General features: G+C 43.5%; 1 protein-coding gene and 2 long non-coding RNA genes across 7 annotated transcripts in view; all 3 read right to left on the bottom strand.

Annotated features, from left to right (window-relative positions):
• Positions 1 to 27600, bottom strand: part of LOC126982492 (leucine-rich repeat neuronal protein 1-like) — a 65070-nt gene that overhangs the window by 23687 nt on the left and 13783 nt on the right. Inside the window, exon 1 of one of the 3 annotated variants that reach the window (XM_050834554.1) lies at positions 18279 to 18311. The exons of 1 other annotated variant lie outside the window; for it this stretch is intronic. In XM_050834554.1, coding sequence (XP_050690511.1) covers positions 18279 to 18296 — 18 coding nt within the window. In that variant the 5' untranslated portion in view covers positions 18297 to 18311. Of the gene's footprint in view, positions 1 to 17308; positions 17492 to 18278; positions 18312 to 27600 lie in introns of those variants that run through there. One more of the 3 variants, XM_050834552.1, reaches the window with a different exon arrangement.
• Positions 9801 to 12921, bottom strand: LOC126982493 (uncharacterized). Of its 3 annotated transcripts, none has more exons than XR_007735199.1 (3): positions 12692 to 12921; positions 10336 to 12479; positions 9801 to 10000 (listed from the first exon to the last, which is right to left on the bottom strand). It is a non-coding gene; the product is annotated as an uncharacterized LOC126982493 (long non-coding RNA). The 3 variants fall into 3 exon arrangements; XR_007735200.1 differs by having other exon boundaries at positions 10336 to 12550; XR_007735198.1 differs by having other exon boundaries at positions 10336 to 12621.
• Positions 21331 to 24542, bottom strand: LOC126982494 (uncharacterized). The gene is made up of 3 exons (XR_007735201.1): positions 22362 to 24542; positions 21515 to 22199; positions 21331 to 21431 (listed from the first exon to the last, which is right to left on the bottom strand). It is a non-coding gene; the product is annotated as an uncharacterized LOC126982494 (long non-coding RNA).

Here is a 27600-nt window from a genome sequence, read left to right on the forward strand (position 1 = left end):
AAGGAAAACGTAAGAAAGATGGAGAGGGTGAAGGAGGCGGTGATGAAGATGGAGGAGGAGGAGGAGGAGGAGGAGGAGTAAGTGGAGATATGAGGAAGAAGGGAGACACAAAAAGGTGGATTAAGTGAAGGAGGAGGTGGAAGTGACAGAAAGAAGAAAGACAAGAGATGAGAGGAGGTGGTGAAGGAGGAGGAGGAGGAGGAGGAGGAAGAAGAAGAAGGAAAGCGCAGGAATGGTAGAGGAGGTTGTTTTGATTGTGATGAAGTAGAGTGAGGTGGGGCGAGGAGAGGGGGGGAGAAGGGAGGAGGAGGAAGATGAAGATGGAGTAACTTGAGGACGTGAAGGAGAAGAAAGGAAGGAAGGAAGAAAGGAAAGAGAGAAGGAAGGAAGAAGTTAAAGGAAGGAAGGTAGGACGTACAGGAAAGAAAGAAGGAAGGAAGGAAAGACTGAAGAGAGGAAGGATGGAAGGACGTAAAGGATGGAAAGAAGGGTGGAAGGAAGGAAGGAAGGAAGGAATGAAGGAAGAAAGGAAGGAAGAATGGAAGGAAGGAAGGAAGGAAAGCTGACCGCGATCAAGAGTAAAAACAAAATATGAGAGGAAAGTTGAGAGAGAGAGAGAGAGAGAGAGAGAGAGAGAGAGAGAGAGAGAGAGAGAGAGAGAGAGAGAGAGAGAGAGAGAGAGAGAGAGAGAGAGAGAGAGAGAGAGAGAGAGAGAGAGAGAGAGAGAGAGAGAGAGAGAGAGAGAGAGAGAGAGAGAGAGAAGGGATCATAAGGAGGAATAAGAGAAGGTGGACAAGGAAGGAAGGAAGGAATGAAGGAAGGCAGACAGACAGACGGAAAGAAAGGATGAAGAAAGGAAGGGACGGCGAATGAAAGAAGGGAGGGAGGGAGGAAGGGAGAGACGGAGGAAAGGAGGGAGAGAGAGGGAGGGAAGGAGGGAAGGATGTCTGTACGTGATGGAGAAAGAGAGAAAAAATATATGAGTGAGGAAAATGCAAAGTGCGTTCTTGAGCAAAATTCGGAGTGGCTGAGTATGTGCGCGGGGGAGGCATGAGGCAAACAGGGGAGAGAGGGGGGGCGTTAGACAGGCATGGGGGAGGGTTAGGAGGGATGGGTGGGGTTGAGAAAGGCAGGGAAGGGTACGAAGGGATGGAGGGGGGGGGGGGAGTGTAACGCAGCCAGGGGGAGGGGAGGGGGATGGTAGGAGGGAAGAGGAAGGGGAGGGGGAGATGATGTATACGTGAGGAAAAGAAGGGGAGGGAAAGGGAGAATGGAAGGCAGTTTTGGGGAGGAGGAAGGAGAAGGTAAGTGGTTTGGGGTGTCTGGAAAGGGGGAGAAGGGGGAGACGGTGGTGAGGGAGGGCAAGGAGGGGAGAGAGAGAAATTTTAAAGAGGGGAGGTGAGAATGAGGTGATGGAGAACAGGAGTTTTGGGAAGAGGGGAAGGTGAGGGAGGAGGGTGTGGGAGTGGGGGGGAGGTTAAATTTGTCTTAGGAAAGGTACAAGGAAGTAGGGAGAAGTAAAAGTGGGGTGGAAATGGAGTAAGAACTGCGTGGGAGCGAGGAGAAGGGAGGTAAAAGATGGGGAGAGGAAGATGAAGGGAAGGAAGAGGAGGGGGAGGGGAGGAAGTGACGTAATAAAAGATAGGAGGGGACGAAGGTGATGGGAGTAGAGAAAGTTGGGGAGGAAGCGTTTGGGAAAGAGGGGAGATTGTAGGCAGTAAAACGCGGGGAGAGGGAGATGGCGAGGAAGGGGAGAAGGGGAGAGGAAGGGACAGGAGGGAGGAAGGGGAAAGGGGAGATACTATAGGAGGTGAGAGAGAGAGAGAGAGAGAGAGAGAGAGAGAGAGAGAGAGAGAGAGAGAGAGAGAGAGAGAGAGACGGAAGATAATGGGGAAGCAATGTAACTGGGGAAGAGGGAATGGAAAGATGAAGGAAGGAAGAAAAGGAAAGGGAAAGAGAAACGGGGATTAATGAGGTGAAGGTGAAGGGAGGAAGAGTGACTTTTGTAGGGAGAGGAAAAGGTGCGCGGGAGGGGTAGGGGGAGAGGGGAGGGGAAGAAGATTAAGGGAAGAAGAGAGGAGGAAGTGTGTGTGAGTGGGAGATTAGGTAATGACGAGGCTAGGTAAGAAGAGAAGGGAGAGAATTTCAAGGCAAGGTGTACGGAGGGAGAACGTATGTGTGTGTGTGTGTGTGTGTGTGTGCGTGGGCGTGTGTGCGTGCGTGTGTGTGGGCGGCAAGACAGGAAGGGGCTAACCTCACTTTCCCTGATAAGAAATATTGCTTTTGGGGTCACTAGCAGGCGGGACGGGGGTGGCGGGGCGGAAAAGAGAGAGAGAGAGAGAGAGAGAGAGAGAGAGGCTGGGTGGCTGGCTGGCTGCGGGCGGGCTTGCTGATAAGGTTTGTGGGCTATGCAGGGAGGGAGGGAGGGGTGGGGAGGGGAGGAACGGGGAGGAGGGGAGACGAAAGCTAATTTGGGGGAGCAAGGAAGGGGATTGGCTGCCTCCTTACCTCCAGAAAACAACCTCCCGCTCACTGAACCCATTTTGCCTCCCCTCCCTTCCCCTCCCTTCCCCTCACTCATTGCTCTCCCCTCCCCAAGGCTATTCTCCACTCCCTCCCTCTTCTCTTCTCCCTCCTTCCATGTTTTCTCTCATTTCTCTTTCGTCTATTCCCTTCTCCTCCACTTTCTTCTCCATTCTCCTTTTCGTAATTTCTTTCTCTTTCATTTCATCGTTTACTTTTTTCTATTTCCTTTTCCTTTTATTTTTCATCTGCTTTTTTTTGTTTTTGTTTACTCCATTCCACCATTTGTTTCTTTACTTTGCGTTACTGCTATCTTTCAATTCCCTTTCTCCTTATTCTTTTCATCCACTTCTCTCTCTTCTTTTGTCTTCTATATTTATTCCTCCCATCTCTATTCCCTTTATGCTACCCTGTTTCCTTCGTTTCTCTTCCTTCTTTCCTTTACTCTTTCTCTACCAGTCTCCTTCCTCCCATTTCCTCCTTCGTCCACTACCCTCTTTCCCTTTCTCCTCTTCCTCCCTTCCTCATTTCCTTCATAATCTTCTCCCTTTTTGCTCCTTCTACGTTATTATCTTCTTTATTCTCTCCAATCTCCTTTCTTCCACATCCTCCTTCATCCACTATACTCACCCTCTTTCCCTTCATCCTTTCCTTTTCCTCCCCTCGCGAACCCTCCCTCGCCTCCTCGCCCGTACAACAAATCTCAGCGGGCGGGTCTGGCAAAATTAAATCTGTTCCTTCGGGAGAAACATCGCCCCGGGCCGCTGCTTAATCGAGGGGCTGATATGGACGGGAGATTCACGGGGTGGAGGCGGCGAGGATGGAGTCTTGTCTTCAGAGGGGTTGGGTTTGGTGGTTCTGAGCTGTATGGTTATATTTATTTTCATTCTTATTCTTCTTATTCTTCTTGTGCTTTGGTTCAGTATGTCTGGAGTCGATTGGGAGATGGTCGTGTCTTCGCTTGGATTTGGTTTAACAATTTGGAAGTCGTGTGGTTATTTTCTTGTTTACTGTGGGCTTTGGTATAATATTTTTGAGGCTGTTTATGATTATTCTTTGTCTCCCTTGTTTTCACAGTTTGTATATGCGTTGTCTTGTTTGTCTTCACTGTTCTTGGTTTAACATTTTTTTGGGCCATTTTGTTATAATCATTCTTGTCGAGCTCGCTTTGGCTTGGTAGTTTTGAGGCGGCTGGGATATTGCCTTGTCTTAGGTGGGCTTTGGTTTAGTAATTTTGAGGCTGTTTTGTTACATACCTGTCTTCAATGGAATTCGGTATATTTTCTCTAATTTATCTATATTTGTTTTTTTTTCTGTCTATAATTCATTCGACTCTCGTTTGATTTCGGTATGTTTGGTCATTTTCCTCATTTTCCTTTCTAGTTCCATATATATTTTTATTTGACTTAGTTCATCATCCTTTGCTCTGTTTCAATTTTTTATTTATTTCTTTGGTCTGTTATTCTTTGTTCAAGTCTTATTTAATTTCAACATTTCACTTCGTTATCTTCTCGCCTTTCTTTCCTTTACTCACACATATTTTTTTCCATTTCTCTTTGTTTTATCTTTCTTTGTCCTTTTATCCGTTTTTACACGTCACACCTCGTTATCTTTTTTTTCCATTCCTCATCTGACTGATATTATTTTTCATTGGACATTGTAGTTGTAGTTATTTTTGTTGATATTCCGTTTTCACGCGTCTGTTTTTCTTTTTATTTTTTTTTATTTTTCCCGTTTGATTTTTTTACTCTTTCATCTGACTTCGCTGTGTACTTTTATTTTCTTCCTTGGACTTTGTTACGTATGTTCATTCTCGGTTCCTCCCTCAATTGGCTGCTCCGAACTTTGCTTTCTTAGTCTTTTCCTCGTGATCAATATCCTGTTTTGTTTTTTGACCCTTCATTTTATTTTGCGTTCATTTCTTCGTCCTTTCACTATATTTTGATTTTCTCCATTATATATTTTGCCATCTTCCCTTCGTTATATATATTCCCATCTTCTCCATTATACTTTGCTCTATTTCCTTCCCTTCTACTCTGCTTCTTCGATATATTTTACCATCTTTTCTTTTCCGCTTCTCTTATATTATCCTCATCTCAGCAACACTTTTCTTACCTCACTTCAATTATCTTTCCCTCACCTCGCCCTCAGTTCTTCACTCCGCCTGGCAGATCGTAATGAGGATGGGGATTGAGAACACTGAGCCCACGGACTTATCGAATTTCTTTTTCTCTCATTCCGCCGATTGGTATTAATGGGAGCGCTGACACACGGAATATTAAGGCCACAAAAGCTTATCTCTCTCCTCTTTTGTTTGTTTGTTCCTCGCTCGGAAGACTCAGAGTAATGGAGATGTTGACTGGGAAAGATTGACCAGGTTTGATTTGCTCTGTTAACTTGCATCTTTTTCTTTCTCTTCTTCACTAAACTCAATGTGGACTAAAATGATCTCTTATACAGACTGAATTTCGTAACTTCTCTTTCTCTTTGTGTTTCCTTTTCTCTTTCTTTTTTCTTTCTTTCTCTCTTTCTTTCTCAGCTTTTCCTTTGCATACATTATAGTCCATGAGCGAGGGTCGAAGTCGGTATCAAATGGCGGAGCAAATTCCTATGCTGTTTTTTGGATAGAGAGATACCCAAATTATAATAGGTTTCCCGTCTAGTACTAGGAAAAATCGGACCCCGAACTTTCATCACTTCGCTATGTTTAAAGGATGACACCTACCAAAAAGCTACCTGTTACAGATTGCTATCATGCCATTTCATCAACTTTGGGCATCTCTCTATCCAGAAAATAGCATGGGAATTTGCCCCAAAATTTGGTACCGATTGGCTGAAATTTAGGACCAGGCAGAAGGACCATTACATTATCCCTTTTCTGTCGCTCCATTTTTGTACTAGTCATTCCTTTCGGTACCAGATTTAGCATTTTGCAGAAGAAGAACTACTGTGAGGAAGAACCGTAGTAGCTTTTTACATCGATTTCAATGTTTGTTTGTAATATATATTTTGTATTTTGCTGTTATTTGCGTATGTTATTTTTTTTTAATAAATCTGCAGTGACGTTGAGAAATTTCAGGAGGATCAAGTTTGCTCATACCTGGAGTGAATTATCCGATGTTTTTGGGGGGTTACCTGTAGGGCTCTTTTTTTTTATTTATCTTTAGTGCAGAAACATTTACCCGTCCCTCGTTTTCTTTCTTTCTTTCTTTCTTTCTTTCTTCCATTTCTTTCGTTAGCTCGTGCCTGGACTAAATCACCCTCTATTTTTGGTTAGGTTTTAGGGGTCATATTTTTTCCCCGTTTATTCTATCGTTGCTAAATCATCCTTTATTTTTGGTTCGGTTTCAGTGTTCTTCTTTTCTTTCCATGTGTGTGTGTGTGTGTGTGTGTGTGTGTGTGTGTGTGTGTGTGTGTGTGTGTGTGTTGCATAAATTTATTGTCCTATTTATTTGACATTCATTCTCTCGTTACCTCGTGGCTGGAATAAATTACATATCCTTTATTTTTGGTCACGTTTTAGTACTTTTCCTTCTTTTTTTATTTGTGTGTTGCATGAATTTATCGTCCTTTTATTTCCTTTTATTTATTATCGCTTTATCTTGAGGGTAGACTAAATTATCCTTCATTTTTGGAGTTTAGTTTTAGAGTATATTTTTTCCCCGTTTGTGTGTAGCATGAATTTATAGTTTTTTTTTCTTCTATATATTTTCTCTTTACTTTGAACCTGAACTAAATTATCCTATATTTTGGAAACGCTTTAGTGATTTTCTTTTTTTTTCGTTTTTTTCTATATACTTTCTTTACCTTGAGCGTAGACTAAATTACCCCCTTTTTTTTTTTTGGTAACGTTTCAGTGCACCTTTTTTTTCCCCCGTTTGTGTTTTGCCTTATTTACTCCTCCGTCTCTTTCTTCTTCCAATGATTTCACTTCTTCGTTACCTTGGCCCTATAGTCTTCCAAATATGTCGAGGCCGGTCTGGCGTTGGCTCCCGCGGGTCCTTTCCTCCCCTCTGCTCTGCCACAGTCTCAACACCTATCTCTTCCTCTCATGTGTAAGCTATAGGTAACATATGAGAGTAAAAAAATAGGTGTTGGGTCTCTGTGGCATAGCAGAGGGGTGAAATTGACCCACGGGAGCCAACGCCAAAACGGACTCAACAATTTGGTTTCACTTTAGACTAAATCATCCTCTATTTCTTTCTACGTTTTAGTGCACTTATTTTTTTTTCCTGTTTGTGTATTGCATCATTTACTCGTCCACCTTTTTCCTTCGTTCATTATCTCGTTTCTTTGAGTCTCGACCAAATTATCCTTTATTTTTGTTTACATTCAAGTGCTATTTTTTTTCTTTCGTGTATAGCATCATTTACTCGTCCGTCTTTTTACCCTTCCATTTCTTCTCTCGTTACCTTGAGCCTAGACAAAATCATCCTTTATTTTTGCTTATGTTCAAGTGATTTTTTTTTTCGCTTTGGTGGAGCAGCGTTTCCTTTCTTTTTTTCCCTTCCTCCGTTTATTCCCTCGCGGGCTGAAGCCGTTTCCACTCTTTGAAAAACACAATATGCACTATTTCTCCGGCAACGAGGTCGTTAGGGAGGGGAACAAGCTAGCCGTCGGGGCCAGACAGACAGACAGACAGACAGACGTGCGCTGCAACATCGCAAACACGCTGAAAAGTTTAATATTCGCAGTAATAATAATACACTGGAGCTGCCTCGTTGGATTTGGCGTTCCGTTGAAAAGAGAGAAATAATCGCTCGGTTGCTGCCCTGATTCTTATTGTATTTGCTTCCTTTGCCGAGTGCGTGTCAGTATGCAAGTTTTTATATTTTTTTTAAGTAACTCGCCGAAAGAAATGAAAAGGGAGAAATAATATCTTGGTTGCTGCCCTGATCCTTATTGTCTTTGCCTCCTTTGAAGAGTTAATTATGTCAACATGCAAGTTTATACGGTTATTTTTTTAAAGTAACCCGCTGAGAGAAAAAAATATTCGCTACCCTAAGACTTTTTTGCCTTCCCTTTCAAACGAGGGAAATAACGCCGTGGCCGCTCTCTTTATTATAGCTTTATTTACCTCTTCTATAAGGTTAATGGTACGTAGGTTCATACAACTATTCTTAATAACCCGCTGATAAAAAAAAAAAAAATATTCCAGCTACCCTCAGAATTTGGCTTCCCTTTCAAACAAGGGAAGTAACGAAGGGTCCCCTGCCTGTATTCCTTCCTTATTAATTTTCCCTCCTCTGTAAGCTTACTGGCATATTGCTTGACACAGTTATTCTTTAAGTAACCCGCGGAAAGGGAAAAAAAAATATCCCAGTGACCCTTAGAATTTGCCTTCCCCTTCCAGAGAGAGAAATATAACGCCGGGTCCGCTGCCTGTATTCCTACTTGATATCCCTCCTCCATAAGGTAAATGGTAGGGAAGTGTGTATGTAATTCTCTTCCAGTAATTCGTTGCAAGAAAAAATAAATAATATACCGGAGTTACCCCTTTGAACAACGTTGTATTTCTTGTCTCGGTTCATATTCATTTCGCCTCTTCTACAGGGTCGGCGGCAGGTAGGATTGTGTAATTCGCTTTTCTTCATAAGCCGTGGATAATTATAATATACTTGAGTCGTCTCTTTAGATTCGGCTTCCCCTAAAAAGAGAGAGAGAGAGAGAGAGAGAGAGGGAAAAGAGACTATGGTTACTACCCAGACCAACGTTGTCAAATTATCGTACTCAGAGCCTCGTATTTACCGGTTTCTGAGCCATAGCTATTGCAAAAAATAACACCAATAATTAACTTGACGATAACTATATATGAAGGCAGCTATTGGGATCGAGGAGGCAGTTTTTGGGTCGGAAATCGGCAAACAAAGGAAGCAGAGTAGGACAATTTGGCATCGTTGGTCCGGACTGCTACTGTATTTGCCTCCTCGACGGGCCAATAACAGTTCGCCTGCCCTGGCCCGTGAAACTTTGTGTGGACTTTTCTTTTTATGGCGAGAGGAGGCAGATCAAGGGATAGCGAAAAACAACAACAACATCAACAACAACAACAACAACAACAACAACAACAACAACAACCCCCACCTCCCGCTACATGCTGCTCTGCTCTTACGAAGAAAATAGAAGGAAATGCTCCCCCCCCCTCCCTCCCCCCCCCCCCCAAAAAAAAAAGGTCAGATTTAGTTCAGAGTTGCTTTACGCATTTCAGCACATCGTATGAGACAGTCGTTGTTCATATCTTGCGAAGTCAGTCTCATAGTTCGAATCCGTGGGAAGACAGGCGAAAGACCATATAGACAGTACTTTCAATACTTTTCGGGGAGACTCGGCAGATCATGGTTATAGGTCACACGCCACTATCAAGACACTCACCTTGCCGCCCCTTCTGTACAAATATGCAAGTGAATGGCAGTCGGCGGGGAATACTTGGGTCTTTGTACTGCTGAGAGGCTCCATGGTGACTGGTGGGGTACGATGACTACTTGAAATTACAACCGGATCGCCTCCGTGGTGATCTAGTCAACACGCCTATACAGCTACCAATCCGCGGGCCTGAATGGAAATCCCGGCGCGGAGTCCACTCAGCTTCTCATCCTCCATTCCGGTTGAGCTCAAAACCCGGACAGGCAGCCGGCTCGCAGTCCTCCCATTCAGGTTGGTCGATAAATGGGTACCTAAGGAAACCAGGGGAAGGTACGACTGAGGCAACCCGGATTTCATACCTGTCTTGTGTTCCGGGGTTGTGGTTTACTAACAGCCACAGGGTCAAGGGCCAATGTGACGGATATGAGCACCGAGGAAACTTTATCTACAGGGTCAAGGGCCAATGTGACGGATATGAGCACCGAGGGCAGGCGCAGCTTATACCCCAAACTTTATATTTTTACCAGTGAGGAAAATTTTCAGAACGCCGGACCAGAGGGACGAAGGTGGTGCTGGCCTCGTGGGTTGCGCTACTAACAGCCACAGGGTCAAGGGCCAATGTGACGGATATGAGCACCGAGGGCAGGCGCAGCTTATACCCCAAACTTTATCATTTTACCAGTGAGGAAAATTTTCAGAACGCCGGACCAGAGGGACGAAGGTGGTGCTGGCCTCGTGGGTTGCGCCTCTGTGCCGATGCCGCCATGATAACTGTTTGCTCTGTTTTGCGTGTGTGCTTTATTGCCCAAGTTTTTTCTCGTGATTTATTGCAGCAGCGGCGATGGAGATGTCGTGGGTCATGTTTTAGTGACTTTATGCTTTGTTTTAACGGTGCTTTATTCCTTTTTTCTCTACCTCTTTATTGGTATTGTTTTACCTCTTCTTTCTCCTTCACCAAGTTTCAAGTTTATTTTTTTCATTCTACCTTAATTACAGTTTTGTTTTATATTTCTTTTCCCAATTTCTGTTTCGCTAAGTTGCAATGTTTTCTTCTTTTAACTTCTTCCTTCTTCTCCTCGTTGTGTATTTTACTTCTTTATTGGTCTTGTTTTACCTCTTCTTTCTCCTTCACCAAGTTTCAAGTTTATTTTTTTCATTCTACCTTAATAACAGTTTTGTTTATTTCTTTTTTTTTTTTCTTGGTCTTTTTCTTTTTTTTCTTCTTTCTTCTTCTCCCTTCTCGTTATGTATTTTACTTCTTTATTGGTCTTACCTCTCCTGTTCTTCCTCCGTTCAAGTCAATTTTTTTTTTCATTCTACCTTATTAATTTATTTTTTTTTCCCTTTTTCTGTTTTTTTCTGTTTCGCTAAGTTGCAATGTTTTCTTCTTTAGACTTCTTCCCTCTTCTCCTCGTTGTGTATTTTTCCTCTTTATTAGTCTTGTTTTACCTCTTCTTTCTCCTTCACCAAGTTTCAAGTTTATTTTTTTCATTTTACCTTAATTACAGTTTTGTCTTCTATCCTCTTTTGCTCGTTATATTTTTTCCCCCAATTTCTGTTTCTTCTTTTAACTTCTTCCTTCTTCTCCTCGTTGTGTATTTTCCCTCTTTATTAGTCTTGTTTTACCTTTTCTTTCTCCTTCACCAAGTTTCAAGTTTATTTTTTTCATTTTACCTTAATTACAGTTTTGTCTTCTATCCTCTTTTGCTCGTTATATTTTTTTCCCCAATTTCTGTTTCGCTAAGTTGCAATGTTTTCTTCTTCTCCACTTCACTCTATTTTGACTTCTTCCTTCTTCTCCTCGTTGCGTATTTTACCCGATTTTATATTCATGAAGCTTGAAATGTCTTCTTCCTGCACTGCGTTATATTTTGTCGTCTTTCTTTTTTTTTACTTTGTTATTGTTTTTTTTCTTGATTGTTACTGGCTTTTGTTTTTCGACTGATTTACAGAGACAGATTTAGGGGCTTTGGAATGTGCCCTTGTAACGAATCCTGCTTGTGTTCTACTTAAATTATCTAAGTGTTGTTGTTGCCACAGTGGTTATCTCCGTCTATTACTTCACTGAGGCCATTCATTATAAGTGCCTGAATGCCTTTGAGTGCCGAAAAAATGCAAAACATCCTAAAATACGTTTCCATTGTAAGTTTTCACAACACAATTCGTTTCCTCGGATTTACAAGGGTACCATAAACCCAGGGTGCTGTCTTTTTTATTCTGCTTTGTGTAGCACTGTTCAAACGCTGTGCTGTGCTTCTTTAATATCCGCGGAGAACGTCTATTGTTTATTGGGTCTTAATATATCCACCTGTGTGTTAAATTAGCAAAGTGTTTAGTGATAGTAAACCACTCTTTTTATTTGTCTGTAATACTTGCTGTGTTTTCTTATGTTTCTGGCAATGCGTATCTCTCCTCTTCTCCTCCTTTCCTCCTTCTCTTCCTTCTCCTCTCCTTCTCTCCTCCCTCTGCGGTTTCTTATATACCGGCCTATCTCTCCTCTTCTGACACTGGCTATCTGTGTTCTGTCATATATCACGGCAGCGACTATAAAAAAAATTCGCCTGCGTCACTAACGGGCTGGGGTCGTCTAAGCGGCCCCTCAAGAAAGTCTACCGGCGCTGTCGGCAGCACCTAAACAACAACAACAACAACAACAACAACAACTGCACAGCTATAGCGTATGCCCCCAACCTTTCCTTACCTTACCTTACCCTACCGTACCCTACCCTTACCTTACCTTACCTTACTTAGCCTTACCTAACCTTTACCTATGTTTTGTTATAATATCAGCCCATAGCATATCCCTCCTCCTTTGACACTATACCTATGCTTTCTTATACACGTACCCATGGCGTTATCTCTCCTCCTCTGATGCTATTTACAAAGGTTTATATTCGCCTTTCAAAACCGAGGAGCGAAGATGAAGCGTACAGTCAAAGTATAGAACGTATTTTGAGGTGTTACCTGGGTTTATATTCGCCTTGTAAACCCGAAGAAAAAAAATAGAGTTAAAGCTGGCGGTATGCGAAGTGTAATTTGAAAGTATACAATGGGACGTGTTTTGAAATGCCCTGTTTACTTTTTCTGCATCCAAGGGCATCCAGGCACTCAGTAAAGGCTCTAGTGAAGGAAAGAAACGGAGATGGGCACAGCGGCGAAGGATGGGCCGTCTGTCGTAATTAGTGGGCGGCTTGGGTTTACTCTCCCGTAATTGTTTCTCGTCTCTAATTGCCAGGTCACATTCTGCTGCCACATCTGTTTTTTTGGCTCTTTTCTTCTACTTCCATGTATTATTTTTTCCTTTCTCTCCCATCTGTTTCTTTTTACCTTCTCCATATCTTTCCCTTCTCTTTTTATACTTGTCTTTCTCATCTTTTATCTCTTTCCATTTCCCTTCTCTTCTATATCTCTTTCCCTTCTCTTTTTATACTTATCTTTCTCATCTTTTATCTCTTTCCATTTCCCTTCTCTTCTATATCTCTTTCCCTTCTCTTTCTCTCAAATCTCTGTCTCATCTTTTATCTCTTTCCATTTCCCTTCTCTTCTATATCTCTTTCCCTTCTCTTTTTATACTTATCTTTCTCATCTTTTATCTCTTTCCATTTCCCTTCTCTTCTATATCTCTTTCCCTTCTCTTTTTATACTTGTCTTTCTCATCTTTTATCTCTTTCCATTTCCCTTCTCTTCTATATCTCTTCCCCTTCTCTTTTTATACTTATCTTTCTCATCTTTTATCTCTTTCATTTCACTTCTCTTCTGTATCTCTTTCCCTTCTCTTTTTATACTTGTCTTTCTCATCTTTTACCTCTTTCCATTTCCCTTCTCTTCTATATCTCTTCCCCTTCTCTTTTTATACTTATCTTTCTCATCTTTTATCTCTTTCCATTTCCCTTCTCTTCTGTATCTCTTTCCCTTCTCTTTTTATACTTATCTTTCTCATCTTTTATCTCTTTCCATTTCCCTTCTCTTCTATATCTCTTTCCCTTCTCTTTCTCTCAAATCTATCTGTCTTTCCTTTCTCTTTTTTTACTCTTTACATTCACACACACACACACACACACACACACACACACACACACACACACATTCTCTCTCTCTCTTTCTCTCTCTCTCTCTCTCTCTCTCTCTCTCTCTCTCTCTCTCTCTCTCTCTCTCTCTCTCTCTCTCTCTCTCTCTCTCTCTCTCTCTCTCTCTCTCTCTCTCTCTCTCTCTCTCTCTCTTAACTCTCTCTCCTCCCTGGTCCCCCTGAGAGTGTGGACAAATGTGAATAACCAGACCATTACAGACTTAAGTCTAACCAGAGTTAACAGACAACCCACTAGAATCCAGATATTCAATGCAACTACAGAGGGATTAACCCATAAGAATCTCTCTCTCTCTCTCTCTCTCTCTCTCTCTCTCTCTCTCTCTCTCTCTCTCTCTCTCTCTCTCTCTCTCTCTCTCTCTCTCTCTCTCTCTCTCTCTCTCTCTCTCTCTCTCTCTCTCTCTCTCTCTCTCTCTCTCTCTCTCTCTCTCTCTCTCTCTCTCTCTCTCTCTCTCTCTCTCTCTCTCTCTCTCTCTCTCTCTCTCTCTCTCTCTCTCTCTCTCTCTCTCTCTCTCTCTCTCTCTCTCTCTCTCTCTCTCTCTCTCTCTCTCTCTCTCTCTCTCTCTCTCTCTCTCTTACCTACGCAAAAGAATGTCAATTAGGATTCTGTTTTCCGTCACTATCTTCTCCCCATCCCTATCCTCTTCCCTTCCTCTCCCTTTCCCCTCCATCACCATCCCCTTCCCTTCCCTTTCCTTTTCCCTTCCTCATTTTCCCTTAAGTGTCGGAGAGGGAAGTAGAAAGAGGAGAGAAGAGGATAGGTAAGGAAAGACAGGTAAGAAGAGACAGAGAAGGAGAACAGGTGTGTAAGTGTGTGAGGTGTGGAAAGGGCAGAAAAGGAAAAGGGAAGGTCAGGACTGTATGAGGTTACAAGGAGGAAAAGGGAGGGGAAATAGGAGAAGGGTATGGGTAGGGGATTGGTGTAAAGGGGTAGGTAGGCTGGAGAATAGGTATAAGAGGAGGAGAAGGAAGAAGGAAAGGGGGACAAAGGGATGGTGAGAGGGTGTAGGGAGGGGGTTGAGGAGAAGAGGAGGATGGGGAAGAGGGCATGAAGGGGAGGAAGAGGAATGTAACAGGGGAGTGTGTGAGGGAGAAAAATGGGATGAAGAGGAGGAGTAAAGGGGTGTAAGGGTGATAGGTAAAGGGGAGCAAAGGGGAGAAAAAAAGAGAAAAATGGAGAAAAAAGGAGAAAAAAGGAGAGAAAATGAGAAAAAAGGAGAAAAAAGGAGAGAAAATGAGAAAAAAGGAGAGAAAATGAGAAAAAAGGAGAGAAAATGAGAAAAAGGAGAGAGAGAGAGAGAGAGAGAGAGAGAGAGAGATAATAATAACATAACTTTGGTGCAGTATATTTTGCTCCATTTTTCCCAATATTTGTAAGACCTTATATATTTTTTATCTGTTTTATCATAGGCGACATATTTATGCTTCTTTTGCCTCCTTCCTTCCTTCCTTCCTCCTTCCTTTCCTCTTCCTCCCTTCCTTCTCTCCCTCTCTCCAACCTCCATTCCTTCCCCTCTTCTTTCCCTCTTTCCCCTCCTTCTCCCTTCATCCTTTCCTTCTTCCTTCTTTCCTTCCCTCCTTCTTTTCTTTTCCTTCCTTCCGCCCTTCATCTTCTTCCATCATCTCTCCTTTTCTTATTTTTTTCCTTCCCTCCTTCCTTTTCTCCTTTCTTCGTCCCCTCTTTCTTCCTTCCTTCCCTTCCTCCTTCCTCTTCTTCCTTCCTTCCCTCCTTCCTCTTCTTCCTTCGTCCCCTCTTTCTTCCTTCTCTCCTTCCCTCCTTCCTCTTCTCCTTCCTTCGTTCCCTCGTTTCTTACATCAATATAGTTTACCAAAAAAGAAGAAAATCCAATATTTGTTTGTATTTTTTTTCTTTATCTAACACGACATAACTATTTGTTTTATCCGAGTCCCTTCCTCCTACTCTTGTTTTCTTCCTTTCGTTCTTTCTTCCTCCTTTCTTTCTCTTTCCTTCATACACCATTTTTTACTCTTCCCTTATTCTTTTTATCCTTTTTTAAACATTCCTTTCCTCTTCTCCTTTTCTTCCCTTCTTCCTTCCTTTCCTCTCTTTTCTTTTCGCCTCCTTTTCTTCCCTTCTTTCTTCTTTCCTTCCCTCCTTCCTTAATTCATTCCTTTCTTTTCTCCTTCCTTCCTTTCTCCCTCCCTTCCTTCCTTCCTTCCTCTCTATCTCTCTCTCTCTCTCTCCTTCCATTCTTTTTTATTTTCTCTCCCTCTTTCCCTTCATTCCATCCTGACCTTCCTTCCTTTCTTCGTTCTTCCTCATCTTCCTTGTCTCTCTCTCTCTCTCTCTCTCTCTCTCTCTCTCTCTCTCTCTCTCTCTCTCTCTCTCTCTCTCTCTCTCTCTCTCTCTCTCTCTCTCTCTCTCTCTCTCTCTCTCTCTGCATTTGTTTTCCTTTTTTCAACTTTCCTTCATTCCAATGACCTCCAAGATTACAGGGATGATTGATTGTGTGTGAGAAACTAACTGAACATGGGTGGAGGTATCATTTATTAAAAAAAAAGCAGTAGTAGTAGTAGTAGCAGTAGCAGTAGTAGTAGTAGTAGTAGTAGTGCTAAAATTTCATTCACTAAACCTGTTACCACTTATAGTCTACTACGTACTACTATTGCTGCTGTTACTACTACTACTTCTACTACTACTACCACCACCACCGAAAACAAAAAGAACCAAAGCGCCGCCAGCTATAATACTTTCCCCCGCCGTTACTTTGAAAGGTCATGCTATGCAGCCTTTGATCGTGTTAGAATGCCCGTCATGCTTTATTGTACGAGGGGCGGCCAGGAAGACGGGGTGTGGGTGGAGGGGCGAGGGGAAGCCAGCCAGCCTCCGGGATTCCAGTCTTTCTCCCTCTTGTAGCTTTGTATTCATTCCTGCAACCGGGCAAGGAGGAAGGAAGGAAGGAAGGAAGGAAGGCGGGCGGGGGGTGGGGGGGTGGGGTGGGGGGAGGGGAGCCTTTTGTGAGTCTGGTCCCGGATAACTTGTATTATTTTGCGCCATCTTTCTCGTGTTGGTTTCTGATCTCGTGTTGTGTTACTTCAAGTCGCCTTTCTCTCTTGTTTCTTATTTCATGTTTTGTTACCCAGACTTTCTCTAGTTTTTTTTGTATCGTTTTGCTGCTTTACGTTATCTTTCTCGTGTTGGTTTCTGATCTCGTGTTGTGTTACTTCAAGTCGCCTTTCTTTCTTGTTTCTTATTTCATGTTTTTTTACCCAGACTTTCTCTAGTTTTTTTTTTTTGTATCGTTTTGCTGCTTTACGTCATCTTTCTCGTGTTGGTTTCTGATCCAGTGTTGTGTTACTTCAAGTCGCCTTTCTCTCTTGTTTCTTATTTCATGTTTTTTTACCCAGACTTTCTCTAGTTTTTTTTTTGTATCGTTTTGCTGCTTTACGTTATCTTTCTCCGGGGGTCTCAGTCTGGGGTCCCCGCAATCCCAGGGGGTGCAAGTTGGAATTTCAGAATGTGCAAAAAAAGATTGGCTGTGTGCTGACTTTACTGTTTACATTTTTTGTGAATAAATTAGAATAACTTAACGAATTAGTATTCACATTTTATGCACTGAATTAAAGGCTTTTTTTTTAGTTAATTTTGTTCACACCCGCCAGCTGTGGTCGGCTTTGTGGTTAAAAAAAATATATAAATTAGACTTTATCTTCAAACGTGGTTACTACTGTGAATGTGAACATGACCCAAACATGTCCCGGGGCGCGGGGCAGAGAAAGGCTCGGGAACCAGAGCATTTACGTCGTCCGTCTTGTGTTTCGTGGCTCGTGTTCGTCCGCGCTGCGTGTCCGCCTCTTTGGTTGTGCCTTGTTGGCGAGGGAGGAGGAAAAGTGTACTGGCCGTTCTTATTCTTATTCTTTTTTTTTTTTCTTATTTCTATTATTTCCTTATTCTTTTTCTTTTCTTCTTTTTTTTCTTTTTTCTTTTCCTTTCTCTTATTGTTATTATTATTATTATTATTATTATTATTATTTTCTTCTTCTTCTTCTTCTTCTTCTTTTTATTATTATTATTATTATTATTATTATTATTATTATTATTATTATTATTATTATTATTATTATTATTATTATTATTATTATTATTATCATCATCATCATCATCATCATCATCATCATCATTACTATCATTACTACTACTACTACTACTACTACTACTACTACTACTATTACTTAAATTATTATATATTATTACTACTATAACCACCGCTGCTGTTACACCACCACCACCACCACCACTAATGTCAGCACTCAGCACCATAATCAGTGGGTTACCCTCATCTATGGTGCACGGGGCAACATGGTCCGGCCACGTACCGTCAGCGGGGCGTGCCTGTGGTTGCCGTATCGCCTTGGGGTCCGCCCACCCCCACGCGGCGGCCTTGGAGCGCCTTTCTCGTCGCGGGGCGCACCAAGGGGACAGGTAGACGCTGCACACCTGGACGCCGCCGCCTGCACGCCCCGCCACGCTGCGCTGACCCCCATGCTCCTCACGTGCGCACACACACACACACACACACACACACACACACAGCGGAGAGGGCCTAAGTTTGATTGTAGGGACGAAGAGAGACGGATGGGCAGCCTCCTTTCATCCGTGCCCTTGCCCCTCCGGTGAATGGGTGCCGGGCGTCAGTCAGGGCTGTGTCCCGGCCCCCAAGGGTGAGACTCAAGGCCTTCACACTCGAGGCACCTGAGTTTGTAGCTCACTAAGACCTATTCTGTCAAACATTTGGGGGCTTACATAACCACATTTGATAAGGCTTTCGTAGAGGTTGTCGGTATTTCCGTAGGTAGTTTTGTGAGTCTGGTGATGGTTTGACAAAACTTCTGCAACGTGGATGTGAAAAACACTTATGAGAACCGTGTCAAACCTTTCGGGGCTCACACCAACACGTTTGATGAGGTTTTCCTGCAGGTTGTTGTTATTTCCATGGGTAGTTTTCTGAGCCTAGTGATAGTTTGACAAGGCTTCTGCACCATGGATAAAAAAAACACTTATGAGAACCGTGTCAGACCTTCCGGGGCTCACACCTACACATTTGATAAGGATTTCGTGCAGGTTGTTATTATTTCCATGGGTAGTTTTTTGAGCCTAGTGATAGTTTGACAAGGCTTCTGCACCATGGATAAAAAAAAACCATGAGAACTTGACTTATCTCCTTTGTGAACTTTTAAAATAGTTTCGAGAATACGGGAAGATACAAGAAGATGAATTACACACACGCACACAACACTATATGATCACCTCAACGCACACACACGCACTCCACCACGCCGCACATACCTGACTCCACACACACATTACACAACATCACCGTCACACACACTCTCCTCCCTGCACACCGACGCACACCTCTCCAGACCACCGCCACAATAACACTGCCCGCCCCGGTGCGAGGCATGGGTGGGTGTGGCCTCTTTGCCCGATCCTCAGCCACACCGCGTCCTCCGAGGTTAGGAAGTGGGGCGTGGGCGGGGAGGGGAGGGAGGAGAGGGGAGCGGAGGGAGGGGAGGGGACCAGCCAGACACGCCCCCCTCGCCCTCTCGTATGTTTCACTTCTTAGGTTAGTCAGCCTCGTGTGTGTGTGTGTGTGTGTGTGTGTGTGTGTGTGTGTGTGTGTGTGTGTGTGTGTGTGTGTACCCTGCCGTCTGGACCCTCTCGTGTGGCGGCAAAGAGAGGACTCAAAACACATTAACAACTCTTTTTGATTAGATATTACGTTCTTTGTTTCTTTTACTTGGCTTTGTAGTTTGGATGTCTTTGGATACGGTGGTGCTATGGGGTGGATGAATAGTAGTAGTAGTAATAGTAGTAGTAGTAGTAGTTGTTGTTGTTGTTTTAGTTTTTTGTTTTTGTAGTTTTTCTGTTTTTATCACTGTTATCATCATTATCATCATCATCATCATCCCACTTATTATCACTATCATCATCATCCTCATCATTATCATCATCATTATCATCCCCTTTGCCATCAGTATAAGTCCGTATGTTATTGTTATATTCCCGTGTTTCCGAATTTTTTTTTTATCAATTAAACAAAAGTCCTTCGGCAACTCTTCCATGTGTGAAATTGTTTGCGGCGGACCATTTTCCTTTTTTTTCTTTTTCACATTCAACTTTTTTATCGGAGTTGGTCTTTCCTCTCCCCGCATGACACAGTAAATGAATAAAACAAAACTTTAAACTGTGTGGCGACTAGAGGGGGGAAGAAGGGGAGGGGAGGGGAGAAGGAGGAGGAGGAGGAGGAGGAGGAGGAGGAGGAGGAGAAGGGCCACACCGCCTATACTACTACATCGACACACTAAATAATCTGCATAACGCCCGCTTTGTGTGTGTGTGTGTGTGTGTGTGTGTGTGTGTGTGTGTGCTCAGTGGACCGTAGATGTCAAGTACACATTGTTAAAGTCAAATATGTGTGCATGTGTGTGTTTGAGAGAGAGAGAGAAGCGTATTTTCTAATGCACACCTGTGAATGTCGCTTTGAAATTGAGTTTACACGATCGACACACAAACACTACACGAGAGAGAGAGAGAGAGAAAAAAAGTAAATTTCGCTATGGTACATGAAATTCCACGGCGCAGCAGGAGGGAAAGGGAGCGAGCGAGAGAGAGAAATAAGGGAAGGAAAAGAGAAAAGGTAGAAGGGAGGTAGAGAGAGAAAGTGGGACATAACTATAGACAGGACGAGGAGGAGGAGAGGTGGTATGGGTGTTGGTATTGGTGGTGTGAATGCGGATATACCAGACAAGGCCATTCAGGAAGACTTGTGGGAGAGCTTAGTATGAGAGGGAAGAAGACGAGGAGGAGGAGGAAAAGGAGGACGAGGACGAGGAGGAGGAGGAGGAGAAAAAAAAGAGGGAGAAAAAGAAGAAGAAGAAGAAGAAAAAGAAGAAGAAGAAGAAGAAGTTGACGATGGTAAAGGAAGGGGATGTGGAAGGGAAGAAGAGGGAGAGCGTGTGGATGGGAAAGTTCTGGGGTGGGTGGGGGGTGGAAGTAGGATCAGGGGGTGGGTGGAAGGGAATTATGGAGGGGGGAGGATGTGAGGGAGGTGGAGGTGAGAAAAACAGGTGGATAAAGCTTAGATGAGGGAGGGGAAGGAGGGGGGAGGGAAGGGGGAAGGGGGGGAGGGAGGAAGAGGATAAATGAGAGGAAAAAGGAGAGTGATACCGTGATATACCATAATACGAGAGAGAGAGAGAGAGAGAGATTATCACATGGAATACAAAGTGGAAAGCTGAACGAACTCTTGATGAAGGGTAAGTGGATGACTTGTGTGTGTGTGTGTGTGTGTGTGTGTGTGTGTGTGTGTGTGTGTGTGTGTGGTGTTGGTGGTGACACTTTTATGGTTAAGAGGTGGCGATTTAAAGTCACTGGGTGCGGAAGAGAGAGAGAGAGAGAACAGACAAACTGGAACTGAACTTACGGTGAAGAAGCACATTGAAGACAGATTGAGAGAGAGAGAGAGAGAGAGAGAGAGAGAGAGAACACAAAGCCACTGCACCTTTAAGGAACGGACGCAGCCCCTCAACAGGCCAGTATTGCTCGCTGTTGTGCATCACGGCTTAAGCCCCCCCGGTCCCCCCCGTAATAAGCCCCCCCGCACCCCCCCTGACAGCCTCCCCCCCCCCCTCCATCCCTCCAAGCCACCTTCTCCCTACTCCTGTTAATCTAATGTCCTTAAGTTCTCTCTTCCCATTTGCTAAACCGCCCTCAACACCCCCCCCCTAGATTCACCTCCCCCCAGCCCCCCATAATAAGCGCCCTCTTCCCCCCCCAAGCCCTCCCCCACCCCCCTCCCCAAGCCACTTCCCATCTGCTTCCTTCATTTTTTTTTTGATCGTTTATTGTTTTTTTTTTCTCTCTTCCTGCTCTTTCTCTTCCTCTTCTTCTTCTTCCTCTTCTTCTTCTTCTTCTTCTTCTTCTTCTTCTTCTTCTTCTTCTTCTTCTTCTTCTTCTTCTTCTTCTTCTTCTTCTTCTTCTTCCTCTTCTTCTTTTTCTTCTTCTTCTTCTTCTTCTTCTTCTTCCTCTTCTTCTTCTTCTTCTTCTTCTTCTTCTTCTTCTTCTTCTTCTTCTTCTTCTTCTTCTTCTTCTTCTTCTTCTTCTTCTTCTTCTTCTTCTTCTTCCTTTTTCTTCTTCTTCTTCTTCTTCTTCTTCTTCTTCTTCTTCTTCTTCTTCTTCTTCTTCTTCTTCTTCTTCTTCTTCTTCTTCCCCTTACCTAAACGACTTCCTTCCTGTCCCTTTCTACCTCGTCTTCTGAGTCACCTGCCAGCTCCTCCTCCTCCTTACCTAAACGACTTCCTCCTGTCCCTTTCTGCTTCTTAGGAGTCACCTGTAGCAATTACCTCCGTCTACCCCTTACCTAAACGACTTCCCTTCCTGTCCCTTTCTACCTGTACTTATGAGTCACCTGTCAATTACCTCCCGTCTACCCCTTACCTAAACGACTTCCCTTCCTGTCCCTTTCTATCTGTACTTATAAGCCACTTCCTCTTGTTAACTCCCTCCCGCCTACCCCTTACCTAAACGACTTCCCTTCCTGTCCCTTTCTACCTGTACTTATGAGTCACCTGTCAATTACCTCCCGTCTACCCCTTACCTAAACGACTTCCCTTCCTGTCCCTTTCTACCTGTACTTATGAGTCACCTGTCAGCTACCTCCCGCCTACCCCTTACTTAAACCACTTCCTCTCAACTTCCTTTATTCTCTGATCATGTCCTTTTTTCTTCCGTTACTATTTACTAGCCACCCAATTAACTCATTTCGGCCCATCCCTTACCTAAGCCACTTCCTCTCATCTCTCCTTATCCTCTCATGTCTATTTACCCCCATTTATAAGCCATCTGTTAAATCCTTCCCCTTACCTCTTACCTAAATCACTCCCTCTCTGCTCCCTCCACTCCCTTAGCCTGCCCTTTTACTTCAATTTTTAAACCACCTGTTAATTTCTTCCGCCTATTCCTAAGCCACCTTCTTCCTCTTTCCTCTTCCCTCTAACCTTGCATTTCGAAGCTTCTTGCTAATTACTTCTTCCTCCTCCTCATCGAAGTCATTTCCTGTGTTCTCCTACCACCTATGTAAGCCTTAATCTACTTTCTTTCCACCCTTCCTAAGCCACTTTTTCCTATTCTTTTTCATTTTGTCAATCCTTTTCTTCTGTGATCATCCCCTCTGTGATTCCAAGACGCTCCTTCCCTTCCCTTCACCTCCTTCTAAGCCACTCAAGATTCTCTCGTTATGGCTTTCTAAATCCCCTTTCTTTCCACCCTTCCTAATTCACTTTTTCCTATTCTGTATAATTTTGTCAACCCTTTTCTTCTGTGATCATCCCCTCTGTGATTCCAAGACGCTTCTTCCCTTCCCTTCACTTCCTTCTAAGCCACTCAATATTCTCTCGTTATGGCTTTCTAAATCCCCTTTCTATTCCACTCTTCCTAAGCCACTTTTTCCTATTCTTTTTCATCTTGTCAATCCTTTTCTTCAGTGATCATCCCCTCTGTGATTCCAAGACGCTCCTTCCCTTCCCTTCACTTCCTTCTAAGCCACTCAACATTCTCTCGTTATGGCTTTTTCAACCTCCCATCCCTTCCAAACTACTTTCTTCGTCAGCGTATTCTTTCTTTACTTTATATTTTACTTTTTTTCTCTTCTTCCTTCCTTCTTCTCTCCTGTCCTTCCATACTCTCTTCCTCTCGTGTTTATTTCAGTCATTTTTCTTTCTCTCTGTAATTCTTAACTTCGTTTGTCTCTTCTTTCCCCTTCCTTCCTTCCTTCCTTCCTTCTCTCCTTCCTTTCTTTCTTCCTCTCGTGTTAAGCTCTTAGTCATTTTTCTTTCTCACATTTATTCTTAACTTCCTTTGCCCCTTCTTTCCCCTTCCTTCCTTCCTTCCTTCCTTCTCTCCTTCTCTCTTTCTTTCCTTGTCTGCTTCGTTTGTAATCTTCCCTCTTTCTTTAATTTTTTTTAACTTTCTTTCCCTTCTCTTCTATCATTTTCTTTATTTTCTTGTTTTGTTCGTTAGTAGTCTTCATTTCCTTCACTTCTTGTTTCCTTTCTTCCCTGCTCTTCTTCTATCCATCCCTCTTTCCATTCTTGCTGGCTTCGTTATTATTCTGCTTTCTCTCTTTCCTTTCTCTCTTTTCCCTCCCTCTCCTCCCATGTTCCATCCCACCCCTATCAAACTTCGATATTAAACTGCCTCTTCCTTCCTGCCTGCCAAGCCATCTCGTGCCTATCAGCCTTACACCCCTTCCCCAGTCCCTTCCTGAATACGTGTTCCCCTCACTCACCTCCTCCTCCTCCTCCTCCTCCTCCTCCTCCTCCTAAATTACCATCTCCCTTTTCTTCACAATCTTTCTATAGCTGTTTCTTTTCTACTCTATTCTTTTTTTTGTCAAACTATTTTCTTTTTCTTATTCTTTCGTTTTTTTTCTTTCTTGTAATTTTTGTTTTTATTTCTTTTCCTTCTGTCTTTCTTCTTTTCTTCTTTTTATTTTGATTTCTTTCTTTGTTCTTTCACCTTTATTTTTTTTCTTCACCAACACACTTTTCTCTCCTTCTCAATTTTCTTCTCCTTCTTCCTCCTCCTTTTTCCCTTTCTTTTCTCCCCTCATCTTTTTTCTTTACCTCCTTCTCTACCTCTTTTTCTCTATCAAACCGCCTCCTTCTCTTTCTCTATTTTTCTTTCTTTCATCCACTTGTTCTTTCTTCGTCCCTTGTTCTATCTTTTCTTCTTGTCTTCTTTTGTTCATTCCCTCTTCTTCGCGTCCCTATGCCTCCTATCTCGTCCCAAGCCACCCCTGCCAATCTCTGCCTATTTCTCCGATGCCCCTTCAAGCCTGTTTACTAAATCCTTCTCCTCCTCCTCCTCCTCCAAACCCATTCTTCCTCATCCTCCCTTTCCCCGCATCCAGACTCCCCTGTTTCTCCCTGTTACATAACCCTCTTCCTGCTCTCTCCTCCCTCCTCCCTCCTCTCCCTGCTCCATCCACTCACCCCTCTCCCCTATAGGCCTACCATCCCCTCCCTTCCTCCCCCAAGCCCCGCCCTTCTTCTTCTTCCTCTTCTTCTTGCCTCCTCCTCCCTTACATCCGCTGCCCTTTCCAAATGCCTCCTCACCCCCGTTATTAACCTTTACAATCCTCCTCCTCCTCCTCCTCCTCCGCCAACTCCTCACTTTCCTTCTCTTATGCAACTTCATTTCTCCCTTCTCCCTTTATCTCCCTACGTTTCCTCCCTTCCTTCTCTGCTTGTTCTATCTTCCTTCCTTCTCCCTTTCTCTTTTCAATCCATGTTTTCTCCATCTACGTTTTTCTTCTCCCTATCTTCTCCTTTTCTCCCTTCCACTTCTTTCCCCTTCCATATTTCCTTACTCCTCCTTTCCTCTCTTCTCTCTCCTCTTCTAAATTTTCTCCCCTTTTTCTTCTCTCGTTTCCACATTCCTTCCTCCTCTCCTTATCGTACCCCATTCAAGCTTCTTTCCACTTTTCTTCTCCCTCCTCCACATTCCTTATTTTCTCTCCCTGTTCCACATTCCTCCCTTCTCTCTTTCCCTCTCTCTCTCTCTCTCTCTCTCTCTCTCTCTCTCTCTCTCTCTCTCTCTCTCTCTCTCTCTCTCTCTCTCTCTCTCTCTCTCTCTCTCTCTCTCTCTCTCTCTCTCTCTCTCTCTCTCTCTCTCTCTCTCTCTCTCTCTCTCTCTCTCTCTCTCTCTCTCCTCCCCTTTACCTGTCTGTTCAACGTCACGCAAAATTACTCCTTATTTTTGACATTCCTGATTTTTTGCGTTTTCTGTTTTATTTCATTTTATTTTTCTTCCATTCTCACTTTCTTTCCCTCCTCCCCCAATTCTCTCCGCTTGTGTTTTTTTCTTTCTTTTTTGTTGTTCTTTTTCAGTGTCATTCTCTCATATTTCTTTTGCTGTCTTTCTTTATTTTCTGTTTCTCTCTTTTTTGTCCTTTTTAATCCTTTATTTTTTTCTCTCCTTTGTGTTTCTCCTTTTCTTCTCTTCTTCTGCCCCTTCCTCTTTACTCTTTATTCCTCTCCCTCCCCTTGTTCTCTTTATTTTTGCCAGTTTCTCTTTTTCCTCTTTGGTTAATCTTGTATTCTCCCCTTTTCTCTCTTTCTCTAAAATTCTGTGTCTTTTCTCCTCATTTTTCCGTTCCTTTGTTCTTTATTTTCCGTCTATTCCTTCCTTCATCCTCCCTCTTCTCATTTCTCTTCGATTCTCTCTATCATTCCCTGTCTCTCTCTACCTCTCCTTTATCGCCTCCTCTGATGCTCCTCCTTCCTTCTTCTTCCTTGGTCTCCTCTCCCTCATCTCCCTTTTCCTTCCTCGGTTTACTCTCCCTCCTCTTCCTTCTCTTTCTTTCTCCTCTCCTTCATTATCTCCACTTTCGTCTCTCCTTCCTTCTCTTCCTTTTCCTTCCTTGGTCTTCCCTCCCTCATCTCCTTTTTCCTTCCTCGGTTTCCTCTCCTTCCTCTTCCTTCTCTTTCCTTCTCCTCTCCCTCCTCCTCTTCCATCTCCTTTGTCGTCCCTCCTTCCTTTTCCTTCTCCTTCCTTGGTCTTCTCTCCCTCATCTCCCTTTTCCTTCCTCGGTTTCCTCTCCCTTCTCTTCTTTCTCTTTATTTCTCCTCTCCCTCCACCTCTCCTTCTTCATCTCCACTTTCGTCTCTCCTTCCTTCTCTTCCTTCTCCTTCCTTGGTCTTCTCTCCCTCATCTCCCTTTTCCTTCCTCGGTTTCCTCTCCCTTCTCTTCTTTCTCTTTATTTCTCCTCTCCCTCCACCTCTCCTTCTTCATCTCCACTTTCGTCTCTCCTTCCTTCTCTTCCTTCTCCATTCTCCGTTTCTTCTCCCTCCCCTTCCTTCTCTTTCCTTCTCCTCTCCCTCCTTCTCTTCCATCTCCTCTCCCTTCATCAATATATGTGATTTCCATGGCATCATCCTCCATCCTTTCACTCCCTGCTGTCTATCTCCCTTGCTCCTTCCTCCTCCTCCTCCTCCTTCCTCCAGCCTTTTATTCTTCCATGTTTATTAGCTTCTCTTTCCTTTAATCCGCTCTTCCATCGTCCTTCCTTTTATGTGGATTTTTTTTTTTATCCCATCCACATCTCCATTTTTTTCCTTTTTTTTTGTCCATTTTGTTCTAGCTTCTGGTTGTGATCTTCTTCCTCTTCCTCCTCTTCTTCTCATCGTCCACTCTTCTTCCTCTTCTTATCGCCTCCTCTTCCTCCTCCTCCTTCTTTTCATTCTTTTCCAGTTCCTGTTTCTGCTCCTTTTTCCCTTATTCTCCCTCCTCCTCCTCCTCCTCCTCCTCCTCCTCCTCCTCCGACAGTCAGTTCTTCCTCTTCCGTCAAAATCACTAGCGGAGCAACCTTTCTTCCCTTCCTTCCTTCCTTCCTTCCTTCCTTCCTTCCTTTCCTTCCTTCCTCCCAAATTAAAGACAGTTTCCAGAGCGTCCCAAACCATCCCTGTAACTCGACTCCGCTGCCCACAACTGCCGGTAAACATTCCTTAGTGCCTCCCTCCCTGCTTCCTTCCCTTCCTTCCTTCCTTCCTTTCTTCCTTTGTTTCCTTCCTCTATTCTCTCCTTTCTTTGTTTCCTCCTTTCTCTCTGCGTTCTTTTATTCCGTTCTGCCTTGTATAGTTTTTTTTCTTTTGGTTGTTTATTTCTTTCATTCTTTCCTCCTTCCTTCCTTCCTTCCTTCCTCCTTTTCTTCCTTCCCTTGTTCTCACCCTTTTCTGCGTCTGTTCTTTTTTCTTCAGTTTTTCCTTCCCTGATTCATTGGCATTCCTCTTTATTTCTTTTATTCCTTCCTTCCTTCCTTCCTTTCTTTGTTATTCTTTTTTCTTCCTTTCCTTCTTATTTTCTTTCTTTCTCTCCTTCGTGCTTCTCTTCCCTCTTTTCCTTTTCTTCTACTTATACTTCCTTCCTTCCTTCCTTCCTTCCTTTCTTTCCTTCCTTGTTATTTTTTTTCTTTCTTTCCTTCTTATTTTCTTTCTTTCTCTCCTTCCTGCTTCCCTTCCCTCTTTTCCTTTTCTCCTCCTTTTACTTCCTTCTTTCCTTCCTTCCTCTCTTCCATCCATCCTTCCCCTTCCATTCTTCTTTCTCTCCTTTATTTATTTCTTCTTTCCATTCTAACCTGCATTCCTTCCTTCCTTCCTCTCACCTTCTTCCTCTCCCTTCCTTCCTGCCTTCCTTTCTTTCACCATTCCTTCCTTCCTTCCTTTCTTCCTCTCTTTTATCCTTCCTTCCTTTCTCCCTCGCTTCCTTTATCCCTCCCTTCCTTCCTTCCTTCCTTCCTTCCCTCCCTTCCTTCTCTCCTTCCTTCCTTCCTTCCTCCTCCTTCTTCCCTGCCTCGGGTCATGTAGGAGGAATATCATGGCTTTGCATTTTAAGACAACTCGTCTGTGTTTTCTTCTTGTTACTGCTGAGGAGGAGGAAGAGGAAGAGGAGGAAGAGAAGGAAGAAGAGAGGAAGAAGACGAGGAAGTGAGGCAGACCCAGGAGGGAACAGAATAGGAAAATGAGGACGAGAAGAATGAGGGGAAGAAGAAACAAGGTTAGGGAGGAGGAGGAGGAGGAGGAGGAGGAGGAGGAGGAGGAGGAGGAGG

Source organism: Eriocheir sinensis, chromosome 51 (genome assembly GCF_024679095.1).
Source record: "Eriocheir sinensis breed Jianghai 21 chromosome 51, ASM2467909v1, whole genome shotgun sequence".
Lineage (NCBI taxonomy): Eukaryota > Metazoa > Arthropoda > Malacostraca > Decapoda > Varunidae > Eriocheir > Eriocheir sinensis.